Raw genomic sequence first — 13,295 nt, forward strand, 5'->3', positions numbered from 1 at the left:
TGAAACATGTACTAAACTCTTTCAGGTGTAAGATCTGAAACATGTACTAAACTCTTTCAGGTGTAAGATCTGAAACATGTACTAAACTCTTTCAGGTGTAAGATATGAAACATGTACTTAACAATATTTCAGATGCACTTTAAAGCTCTTTCAGGTGTATGGTGTTATTCTGAGAACTGAACATTCTAACAACGATTAAAAACCCACCATCTCTTTCTCTCCTTTTTTCTTCTTCAGAGACAATGTGAAAGTGACCAGGAAGACACAGAGAGCAAACCGGCCTCTCTCATTCGTCGAAGGCTCAGCAGTAGTTCCTAGAGCTGACCAGCAGGGTGCGGCGTGTTGAACCTTAGCGGCTTAACCCAAGCGATGGGCGTCACTGAAGGAAACTGTGCTCATTTATTTAAAAGTGACACTCAATGACAACATCCGGTCCTCAGAGCGGTCTCTCCAACCCCACCTGACAGAATAACTGTCTCTGAAAGTGACCGACTGGGACATGGCATACTACTAAGTGTGGACTGGTCATGGTGACTTGTAATGAGAGTGTGTTTATGTGTATGTGCGTGTGTGTGTGTGTGTGTGTGTGTGTGTTTGTGTGTGTGCAGGAGCGTGCATGTGTGTGCATGTGCATGCGTGTGTGGATTTGCCTGAGCCAACATTTCTTAATGAATGATGGTTCTGGAGGAGCAGAGTTGTTCCTGCCAGAGCCTCAGCTCAGTGTTAACTGTGGTTTTATTGCATGCGGTTTTATGGTGCTCGTTACCAGTTTTAAAGGTCAAGGTATTGCCTGGGGGTGAAACAGTCCTGTGATTGGGTCGGAATGACTGACACTGGGATTTTAAAGAGGAACAACGCCCAAATTAAAGTGACAATGTGCATTTTTGTCTTAGTATAGCAACATAGCGCTCACCTTTGCTCTAGCCTCAAATGGTCTGGTGAGACACCCTTAGGCGCCTTCTCACGATACCAGAAGTATTGTATGCCTTGAACAAACGAGACACAATAGGTTCTTCCCACACAAAACACCATATATATATATTTTTTTTTGCAACAATGGAAAACAAATATGCAGCTTCTGCGACCACCAAGAAACCAAGAATTCACTCTGAAAGAAGAAAACAGACGCAGACAACAGAGCAAAGAGGCTCATGGGGAAGCGTGTATGCCTTCTACGACGGAACTGCGTTTCCGCGTTCGAGTTTTGCGCTCTGATTGGCCAGGTCATGTGACATATGCGCCAATCGTGGGACAGCAAGTTCTGCGCCTGTTTCCGGGTCTAACAGCCTGCAAACTACCTGGCGTTCTATCGCCATGCTCTAAGACAAACTCTAACCATAACCAACTTCAAAAGAGTGCCTAAGCTTAACCGTCGGAATCAGGGCAGGCGTTCTATCCAGGGGCGGAGCTAGGGGGTGGATACCTGGGCTCAAGCCCCGGATGTATTCTGAAAAGCCCCGAATCTATTTAAAAAAAAAAAAAAAAAAAAAAAAAAAAAATTACAATTCATCATTGTTACATGAAAATATGTTTGCACCAGATTTAGCAGAAGCTAATTTCCATCTGTGGTCTATCCAGCTGCTAACTGTATTTGAGTGAGTTAAGTCTTGGTGTTATGGTAGACTCAGACCTAAGCTTTAAATCACAAACAAAAAGTTGACAAAAACTTAATTCTTCCACCTAAAGTACAGCCATTTATAAATCAAAAGGACTCTGAAAACCAGATCCATGCCTTTATCTCAAGCCAACTCGACTCCTGTAATGCACTCCTTACCGGCCTCCCGATTAAATACGATGATAACTATTTTATTGCAATGCACTATTGCATTATTTTATTCTATTTTACTAACTATTTTATTGCACTGCACTATTTTACTTTGTATCAGTGAATCATAGACGCCTGGCCATAAGAGCATTCGGAGCATCTCTGCTCTCCCACTATTGAACTTGGGGGAGCAAAGGTATAATCTTGCTCCACCACTTTTTGATTATATGAAAAATATGATATATCCCCCCCCAATATATAAATCTAACCATGGTTAACTGAGTTTTATAGTGAAAAGAGCAGCTTTATTGGTCAAGATTGAAGGCTCTATATTGCAGGAAATTGCACGTACAGGTTCATTAAATTCAAATAAAATCTGTCGTGGGGGGGGTCGTGCCTGAGCCCCTCCAAACCACCCCTTGTCTGCCCAAAAAAGAAATTAAAAAAAAAGGGGGCCATCTGGGCTAAGCCCCGGATCTCCTACAATCCTAAATCCGCCCCTGGTTCTATCGTCATGCTCTAAGACAAACTCTAACCTTAACCAACTTCGAACGAGCGCCTAAGCTTAACCAGTGTAGAAACTTGCGGTCCCACGATTGGGCGTACATGTCACATGACCAGAAATTACCTGGCCAATCAGAGACGCGGAAACGCAGTTCTGTTGTAGAAGGCATTCAGGCCATGGGGAATGTATTGAAAACACAGAGACAGTACTGCTTGCAGCCAGCAGGTGCCAGAAATGTACATTGTCGCTTTAAGAATTCCATTTAATGTTATTTCCATGGCAGAGGAAAGTTCAATCAGTTTGTGAACATGAGCGACTCTCAAGGCCAGAAACCAGAGACGTAAGACTGTGATGTCATCAGGTATACATTCTGGAGCTGCCCCATTGACAGTGAATGGGGGAATGTTGGTTTTCCTTTTTATACCCAAATGAGCTTTTTTCTACAGTAGCTTTCTCAGTTCTGAAACAGAAAATGTACCTGTATACTCAGCACATTCCTCCAATGGTGAGGGGGTTTTGCAATCACTCCTGTCTGTGTTTGTCTTCTAACACAATTTGGATAAAGCTTCACACATAGACTGACAGCAGGTCATGGACCTGAATTCTCGAATATGTTTCAGATGGGTCAATGACGAGTATTTTATTTGAATTAATTTCCACCATTGTTCATTGAAATCAATATTGAGGGTAAACATAAACACAAGAGAGCGCTACGACACAAAGCCTCACCTTGACTCTTGTAATCAGCTCTCTGGCAATACTTTACAACACGCCAATGATTACGAGTGAACCTCGTATTGTAGTTGATATAGCTATGCATTAAATATAATTATATAATTAAATCAACATTGTGCTGTCAAAACAGTCTTATGTTATTAGGTTGAATATTATACTGTTTGCTAAATAAATCTTGTTATAAACTAGGGAATGCCCACATGAAATGCATATACGTTGATACATCTAGGGATCTATTCACAAAATCAATAATTATTTCCCCGAAAATCTCGTAAAACAATATTGTGTAAGCTAAGCAGTGTTGTATTTATAGGTGAAGTATGTCAAAAAAAAGATGGCTGGTTACTTTCTCACTACACTATTCTATGTGGTCAGTCTCCAGGGAAGGAGATAATCCAAACCAGAAGATGTTTTTAGTTTAAAAGAAAAAGAAAAAATGACTTGCTTTACAAGTGCCGATTTAAGATACCAATCACAGCTGTGGAAGTATAATTGTAGTATTATTAGGTGTGCCGCTATATGCTTCATAAACAGAGATGTCCCAGGTGTCAGACGTGTGCGGTTCCAGGGACATGCAGTGAGTCTCCATTCATAGCAGTAATGAAATATACTGCAGCCTAATAAATGTTGTTTATTAACAATGAAATGTTCATAGTAGGTGTAACCTACATAGCTGCCGTTAAACCAGATGGGTAGGTTGTAGGCATCTCTCAAAGCCTTTCTAGTTGTCAATGGAGCAGCTCCAGAATTTATACCTGATTACATCACAAGTTTTAGCAGTCTAGTTTTTGGATTTGGAAGAGTTTCACGAACATCTTTCCTGTTATAGACTATAGACTACAATTTCTTAGAACGGGTGTAGTTCCCCTTTAACGAATGTGAGTACACCACCAGTGTCGAAAAGAAAGCTTTGGAACAACAGTATTTTTCCTCAGAATTATTACATGTCTCAAGTCTTCCACATTTTAGAAGCATAATTATGCTTCCGTTATGAGCCAAATACTGCAGATAATGTATTTCCCTCGTGGTGAAACTGTGTGGCATGTTATATTTAGTACGACTGAATTCCAGCATGATCTACAGTCCATTTTATATGATCTCATTGTTAAATGTAAGAGATCAGACGTTTCAACTTAAAGCTGCCACTTGTACGTTTCCAAGAGATGATCCTCGTTCGGAGGATGCTTGTTTTTGTATGTTCTGCTAAGTATTGTTGTTGACCGCGACGTCACCTTTTGTTATATGATGCTAAAAATAAACGTGTCATAGTTTCACAGTAGCACAGTGATAAATGTGTGTTGTAAACAACCTAGCTACTCATAAGTTGCACAATCATTAGCTTTGTCCAAAGAATGCATGTGAACAAGCTTCAGGGGTGTAAGAAGTACCCAGAAATTATACTTAAGTGAAAGTATGGGTACTGTCTCAAAATCTTACTCAAGTAAAAGTCAGAGTATCTGGCTAAAAACACACTTGAGTAAAAGTAAAAAAGTTTCTACTTTTAAAATGTACTCAAAAGTAAAAACTTTTTTGACTATTCTTCTGATAGCAGGTGTTTAATCAAAGATTGCCGCTTTCTAGTCTTGCACAAGGACCAATCAGCATGGGTATGGGCGTGTGAATTTGATTGGCTGTTTTTAAATAAAGTGCGGCCACACGTTAGTTCGGCCAGAGAAACAAATATTCTAATTAAAATGGTTGGATCTACGAGATTTGTACTTTGTACTTTTTTTTTTATCTGAAATGTAATTGAGTAAAATTACAAGTATACAAACCTAATAATTCTTGAGTAAAGTACAAATCCCCCAAAACAGTACTTAAGTATTGTAACGAAGTACAATTACTCAAGTACTTTACACCCCTGACAAGCTTCATGTCCACGCCCCATTCATTCAAGTCTTTTTGACATGTGGGTTCCAGTCATTCTTACTTTGATACAAAATAGGCCTATAATCTTAATTTTTTTCATAATCTTTTACAGTTACTGAGAAATTATAATTTTTATATAAAAGTAATTTTCTACCGATTCTCCACTGCCATAGGCTTCCATTGTATCTGAAAATGTGTTTTAAATGGGACATATTTTAGTCCTTTTCAACAAGTTAATATAGGTATTTGAGGTCCCCTAAACATGTCTTTCTTTGGAAGTTTTTTGTGAAGAAAAGCGAGCTGCTTTTATTGTATACATATGATTATTATCATACATCTAGCAGTGGTGCGTGATCCTGTACCGTCAAACTAAATTCAGATACAACTTTCAAACTAGACGCTGCAGATCAAATATGATTCCAGATCCAGCAATAGCATATCAATCTTATTGTTTTATATTTTAGGCTCAACTTTAGGTAGAAAAGAGGAGATTTACACGTGAGCGGATCTTGTAAAAACAATGCAAAACACATGAAAAGGCCATTTTCACAATAGGTCTCATTTAAACACCACAAAAACCCATGGAAGTCACCATATCTGACTAAAATGCCACACTAACCAAGAGGGGGCCGCCCTACTATGTTTAATTTTACATGCTGCAGCTTTAAACTGTCAACTCACATTGATCCAGTCATTTTGATGACATTGTTAAGTGATGCACGAATTAAATTATATTTTGGATACGTTTTGTCTTTATTTCCTTTCATTTTGTGATGAACTTACCAAAATAACTGTGTGCTTATAGTGGAGAATAACGAATCTTTCCCAAATGAAATTAATGACAAAAACTAAATCATGTAATAGTAATGAATTCCTTTCATAGCAATGCCTTGTGTAGAACGTGGTTGAAATGCATGTTTCCTTTAAAGTGAAAAGTCTTATGTTCATGTTGGAAACTGACTGCACACAACTGCTTCACGCTGCTAAGCTACTAGTCTACAGACTTATGTTCATATGTTGGAAACTGACTGCACACAACTGCTTCATGCTACTGTGGAACGCCCTACCCAAAGCTGTAAAGGAATGTGAATCACTACCCACTTTCAAAACCACTCTCAAAGAACACCTACGGGAGACTGCAATTCGAAACTGGCCCCTGTAAATGTCCTAACCCAACCCCCTCCAATGTACAGTAAAGGACCAAGTATGGTTTTGTCAATATTCCAATGTACAGTTTTGCTTGTACAGTTGTACAGTGTTCCCCACCCACCCCTCCTACCCAACCCCCCCATCCACCTCCAATGTACAGCCCCCCACCCACCCAACCCCACCCCACCTACCCAACCTCCTCCAATGTACAGTTTCTACGTCAAATGTATATACTCTCTTTTCTGGACTCTTTTTGTATCACAAACAGTACTGTATTTGCAAATCTGGTATGTCATAAATGTATAGATGTAGCAGTACTGTCTATCTGTATGTCGTGTGTGTCATATGTTATGATGAATTGAAAATGGGGGACCCTGATGTAAACAAGACGAAAGTCTTTCTCTGGTCTGCATCCCCTTAACAATTGTATGTATTGAGCTGTACTGTACTGTACCCATTCTGCAATCTGTTAATAAAGTTTTCAATCAATCAATCAAACTAGTCAACAGACTTGTTCGTGTTGGAATGAATGAATGAATGAAAACTTTATTTAACAGATTGCAGAATGGGTACAATACAGTACGGCTCAATACATACAATTGTTAAGGGGATGCAGACCAGAGAAAGACGTTTGTCTTGTTTACATCAGGGTCCCCCATTTTCAATTCATATTGAAAACAGTCGGAGTCGCCCATCACGCCCCTGTGATCAAGTGACGTCATTTGTTTGCCGGTTTGCCGGGGAATTGTCGGCCATTTTATAGGTTTTCTCAGCGTGGTCTGTTCAGAAGAATTCATGGTAAGAAGCAGACGTATCTTTTGAACAGCACAATAGTTTTTGGAGTTTTTTGGAGACGCTTTTACGTTTGAATATGAGGCGAGGTGAGCCCTGTGTGATGTTTTTGTCCCAGTGGTACAGTTTGTTGGAAGATTTAATAGGAGTGGAGTCGGAGTCGTCTGAGTCGGACATAGAATCAGAGGACGAATTTGAGGATGAGGACCCATCCATTGTCCTCGACAACGAGAGGTAAGACACTTATTTCGGACGTTTAGTGATTTTGTTTAGTTTATAACTCTGTTCATAAAAGTTGAAAATAATGTATTTTTTTACATGTCATTGTCTAGTGATGATTTGCCTGGGACACAGACCAGCACAAGGAAAATGGGGTGCAGTCGGGGTGGCCAAACCACTTCTCTCTCTGTTGACGACCACAACAGGACCAGGTATGATACAAAAGAAAAGGGTTGCTTGCTTTTGTATCATTACTCAGTTTGCAGACTTTGTAAACTGTATTTTTATGTGTTATTGTCATATGCTGTATGTGCTGTATGTACTGTGTGCTGTATGCACTGTACTATACTCTGTGCTGTTCATGTACTGTACTCTGCTGTATGTACTGTACTCTGTGCTGTATGTACTGTACTGTACTCTGTGCTGTATGTACTGTACTCTGTGCTGTGTACTGTACTCTGTGCTGTATGTTTTGTTTATTTATGGATCCCCTTTATGGATTCTTCCTGGGGTCCTAACACACAACCTACAACATTACAGTACATTACATTACAGTAACAAACAAACTATAAAAACATAAGAAACACCTTAGCCTAAGCACATTCTCAACATCTTCAAAAGCTCACAAAAAAAACACACAAAGGCTCCAACCTCAAATACAATACTAACTAAACTAACAAATAATACTAACTACATAAATCAATAACTCAACTGTATTTCACCATTCATAACAGCATCCTTCAACTTTTTCTTAAAAGTAAATTAGTTGCTGATCATCTTTATCTTCACAGATCACAGGTATACAATTCCAGTATGCAGCAGCTCTATACAGTACATTACGGTTCTCTTATGTGCATTTGTACTTGGTAGAGGTAGAGTAAAATGAAGACGCACGGCGTGTCTGGTGACATAGCCATGTCTAGTATTGGTGGGTTGTAGTTCTGACCACAAAGACCTAGGTTTACCAATTTTATAAATATTAAACAAAAATGTTACACGGCTGTACTGTGTGCTGTACTGCACTCTGTGCTGTATGTACTGTACTGTGTGCTGTATGTACTGTACTGTGTGCTGTATGTGCTATATACTATACCATCTGATACTATGATCTCTATACCGTCTGATACTACAGACATGCAGCAGAGTACTGTACTGTGTGCTGTGTACTGTGCTGTATGTACTGTACTCTGTGCTGTATGTACTGTACTGTGTGCTGTATGTACTGTACTCTGTGCTGTATGTGATATATACTATACCATCTGATACTATAATCTATACCGTCTGATACTACAGACATGATGAGCAGCCTGGGGCTACAGGGAGACCTGCAAGGAGGGGACAGCGGGCTAACCAAGCCAGGTCCAGGTCAAATGACCCAGACAGGTGAGACAGACTTATTATGGACATTTCGTGCTTTTGTTTAGTTTATAACTCTGTTCATTGAAAATAATGGATTTGTACATGTCATTGTCTACAGCGATGATTTGCCTGGGGCTGGGACGCGTGAATATTAAGGGCAACCAACTTGTGTTCAGCTTTTCTCTGATTGGCCACGACCCCACGCCGCTAGCCCGCCCCCTTTTGCCGCTAGCACAAGCGGCAGGAACCTTCAAGTTCCCTGGTGCAAAATAAATCTGGTAGTTGGTTTATGACGTTAATTAATAATAAACACTGTTAGGACTCTTAATAATAAACACTGTTAGGACTATCTGACTCTTAATAATAAACACTGTTAGGACTATCTGACTCTTACTAATAAACACTGTTAGGACTATAAACACTGTGCGGACTATCTGACTCTTAATAATAAACACTGTTAGGACTATCGATTCACGCGTCACTACTGTAACTAGAAACTCTGCTGGGTGTCACTGTACATCAGTGTGGAACTGTACGCTGTAACGTTATATGTTATTTCGCCCGTGGAGGCTGCTGAAGCGCCAGCGGGGCGACGCGGTGGTTTGTCCCCGGCTTCCGTGCGCCGCTGCTGCGTCAAGCCGGCGGCGGCGCAATTTAAGATATAGTTTATGCATTCGCAAATATGAGAGCTCTGTCATTGAAGTGGGTGGTGGCAGCGTTATAGATAGGAGGTGTACTGTATGTCAAATGTCGGTCATGTGGTGGAAGAGTTTAGCACAGTCACACAACAGAACACCAGTGTTTCTAGTAGATATGTTTATTAATATAAATAAACACCTCTGTCTGAACTGGTTCGACCACCAAATGATCCCAGCTCACTCTCTGCGCGTCTGCCGCGTCTCTCAGCGGATAAGGGCGTGTGCTAGGGCGGTCACGTGGCCGTGTGGCCAATCAGAGAAACGCTGAACGAAAAGCTGAACACAAGTTGGTTGCCTTTAATATTCATGCGGCTGGGACATCGACCAGCACGAGGACAATGAGGGGGGCGGCCTGTACGTTAATGCCAAGCAAGCAGTGCAAAAATGCTTCCGCATTCGTCACCGCACGCTAGTGCGGTAAAGCGCCCTTCTTTTCAGACAAATGCTACCGTGCGTGCACCGGCGGCGGCGTGCTCGCTCAGGTGCGTGCGTGCGCCGGCGTGCTCGCGCGAGGTGCCCGCGCATGCGACACGAGCGGAGCTCAATATATATAAGTCACCGCCCCTTATTCAGTATCCAACAAATAGCTCAATTGGCTAGGACACATGGCTGTGGATCCTATGGCTTGTTTTTCTGGCGAGTTCGAATCCCATCGAAAATATTTTTTAACGTGATTTTTTTTTAACGTGTATTCTTTCGCCGATTAAGGTTAGGCATTGTTTCGGAGTTGGTTAAGGTTAGAACGGTTAAGTTTAGGCGCTGTTAAGGAGCTGGTTAAGGTTAGAGTTTGTCAAAGAGAATGGCAATATAATTTCTATGGTTAAGGTTAAGGTTAGGCATTGTTTCGGAGTTGGTTAAGGTTAGAACGGTTAAGTTTAGGCGCTGTTAAGGAGCTGGTTAAGGTTAGAGTTTGTCAAAGAGAATGGCAATAGACAGCCTATTTCCGCGAAAATGAAAGGCGCATTACTGCATGCCACTACGGTAAATTTTTGCACTGCTTGCTTGGCATAAAGCTACACGCAGGGGGGCGGGGGGTGGCCAAGCCAGGTCCAGGTCAATGTTACGTTCTGGTTCGCTGACTGCTGTCTGTGAACCACCCACCATTCTGTCATCTGTCACTTGGCTACTGTCACCTGTCTCCCTGGTCACTTAGTGCTGTCACTTAGTGTATGGGTCCTGATTGGCTGTCACAGGGGTGTGTGTGGAATGTTGGAATGTGGTCGCTACTTAACCCTTCTATCTTTTGTTTGCTCTTCATCAGGTCTTCATTATAACGTTCGGAGATAACGTGGGTGGTTCCGGTTTCTGGACCACCATTAAGCTTCATTTATATATTCCCTTTTTCTTTCCTGCTACTCGGCAATGTATCCTAGTATTACTCTTTGTGTTCTTTACTATTAAATCGAACCTACTTAAGAGTACACCCTCTCCGTCTCCTTGATTGCGTACCACAACTGGAACTCACCTACCTCCATCCTGACAGGTCAAATGACCCAGACAGGTGAGACAGACTTATGGATGTTTATTGCTTTTTTATTATTACTCGGTTTGCAGACTGTACGCAATATATACAGAATGGAATGTTGAGATCGTATATACAGTGTGTGTGCAGAGTGTTGTAGTGTGAGATAGATGAGCAATGTATTATATGTACAATGTGTGTGCCATTTATGTGCAGACATGATGAGCAGCCTGCTACAGTCCAACCAAGGACAACCCAGGCAGAAGGTCTAACACCCTGGAAGACCGAAAGGGATCCTGATACAGCCCCGCAAGTCAGCAGGTTCATGCCCTGCAGACCACCAGGACCCCAGCTAGACGCCCACGCAGAATACACGCCAAAGGAGCTCTTCATGCTCTATTTCACCATTGATACCATGGAGACCCTGTGTATCAACACGAATAAACATGCTGCACTAAACATTGCAATGGGGAAAAAGTACAAGTGGGTGGATGTCGACGCTGAGGAAATGGCCAAGTTCATCGGTCTACTACTGTATACGGAGCTCGTCCCACTGCCATGTCTCCAGGACTACTGGAAGGTCCAACACATTCTCTCTGTGCCATTCCCTGGGATGGTCATGTTCCTGGACAGATTCAGGTCCATCATGTGGAACCTCCACCTGAGCGATCCCGAGGAGGATGTCCGGACTGACGCCAGGAAGCGTGAATACTTTGGGCAACCAACATGTCCTTCCGCGTTTCTCTGATTGGCCAGCGTTGGCCAGCGCCCTCCTTCCTGAATACCAGCGCTCTACGCTCGTTCCCTACGCCGCGCATGCGCATGAGGCTCCCCCCAGGTACTCGTTTACATGCTACGCCGCGCATGAGGCTCCCCCAGGTTAATACGCGGCGCGATAATCCCCCTGGTTAATAATAATAAATGGGCATCACAGACAGTGATGCCAGTAACGCGTTACTAAGTAACGCGTTATTGTAATCTGATTACTTTTCCCCGAAAATAGTAATCTAACGCGTTAATCTTTAAAAGCCAGTAATCTGATTGCAGTTACTTGTCCAAGTGGCTGTGCGTTACTATTTCGTTACTATCTCATCATAAATTCATAATGCAGGCGGAATGCAGTATTTTATTTCGTTTTCGACAGTCAAAAATACATTTTGAGCTGTTTTTCTTATTTGGGAGTGACGTTGTGTGGCAGTGAAAGGGTTACACAAGAATGTGTCCCGCGGCGTGACTGGACCCTCTGTCTGTGAGTCACTCTGCTTTGGTCCAATCACATTCCCCATCCACAGTCTGCGAATCAGAGGCAGAGTAGGGCGGGTCTTCACAGCACGTCATGTGACATATGCGCCAATCGTGTGACAGCAGGGCTCCGTCGTTACAGCCTCGTCTGCACGGAGAATTCCACCCCAAAACGCTTGTCTAAACGCAAAATTAAAAGTGAAACCGCAAGACGACTTTTGCGGTTTCTGTTCAGACTTCCATCCCAAAACGCTTGTCTAAACGTAGCCTCAGTCACTACTTCACGTTTGTGTCAGCTAAGCCGGGTGAAAAAAACATTCATATGCGGAGGAAACAAAATACTGTCTACCGCTAAAAACAGCACATCCAATTGCATTGAAAGCATCTGGAATCACAACACTAGCCGACGCTTCGACTAGGTACAGGAGGACTCGGAGGTCCACCAGCCAAACATCAAAAGAGAGAGATTGTTTCTTTCCCTTTTGATTAATGTATATTTGATGGTGGCAGAGCAAAAGCTCTTATTTGCCAGATTTACAGTTAATTTACATGTTAAAGAGAGACTGATTGTATGTTTATAGAGAGACAGTTATAAAAACAATTTAATAGTTACAGTTGATATAATTGAATAGTTCAGCCTGCATTTGTTAGATGTGATACACTGGTTTTGTAAAACCACTGGCTGGCTGCTCTAATGCTGTGAGCATCATAGACTGTTGCTTTACCATACTTGATGGTACAGAAGCTGAAGCACTAGTTTAACAATTTACGTTATGTGCAGAGAAACAAGTTAAAAACAATTTATGCACTTTCAATAAAGCGTTTAAAAAAAACTGTTGGGGGAACGACGACGACTTCGTAACCTAGTTACTTTCAAAGTAACTAAGTTACTCTGATAATCAAGTAATCAGTAAAGTAACTTAGATTACTTTTTAAAGGAGTAATCAGTAATCAGTAATCAGATTACTTTCACAAGTAATCTGTGGCATCACTGATCACAGAACACGCCATATTAGCAACGCTGGTTAATAATAATAAGCGGGTATAGCATGATAATACCTAGCTGCATCAGATAATACCTACCTGCATCAATATACGCCACGCTATATACTATATACTCCAACGCCTATATGTAGAACATGGTACAGTAAGTGGGGAGTGTAAACATTTATAGTTAAAGACAGTAGAGCTTGAGTACTTTCGATAGGGCTTTGATTCAAACCGGTGCATGAGATGAGGTTCTATATGTAGAACATGGTACAGTAAGTGGGGAGTGTAAACAGTGATTCAAACCCCCTCAATGTACAGTGATTGATAATACCTAGCTGCATCAGATAATACCTACCTGCATCAATATACGCCGCGCTATATACTATATACTCCAACGCCTATATGTAGAACATGGTACAGTAAGTGGGGAGTGTAAACAGTGATTCAAACCCCCTCAATGTACAGTGATTGATAATACCTAGCTGCATCAGATAATACCTACCTGCATCA

General features: G+C 41.6%; 1 protein-coding gene across 1 annotated transcript in view; it reads left to right on the forward strand.

The window, feature by feature from the left end:
• Window positions 1-4,458, forward strand: part of LOC311227727 (death-associated protein kinase 2) — a 62,530-nt gene extending 58,072 nt beyond the window's left edge. Inside the window, exon 11 of the mRNA XM_084313498.1 lies at window positions 238-4,458. Coding sequence (XP_084169624.1) covers window positions 238-318 — 81 coding nt within the window. The 3' untranslated portion in view covers window positions 319-4,458. The remainder of the gene's footprint in view (window positions 1-237) is intronic.
• Window positions 4,459-13,295: the final 8,837 nt, after the last annotated feature.

The sequence above is a fragment of the Notolepis coatsorum genome (genome assembly GCF_963971535.1).
Source record: "Notolepis coatsorum genome assembly, chromosome: 4".
NCBI classification, from domain to species: Eukaryota; Metazoa; Chordata; class Actinopteri; order Aulopiformes; family Paralepididae; genus Notolepis; species Notolepis coatsorum.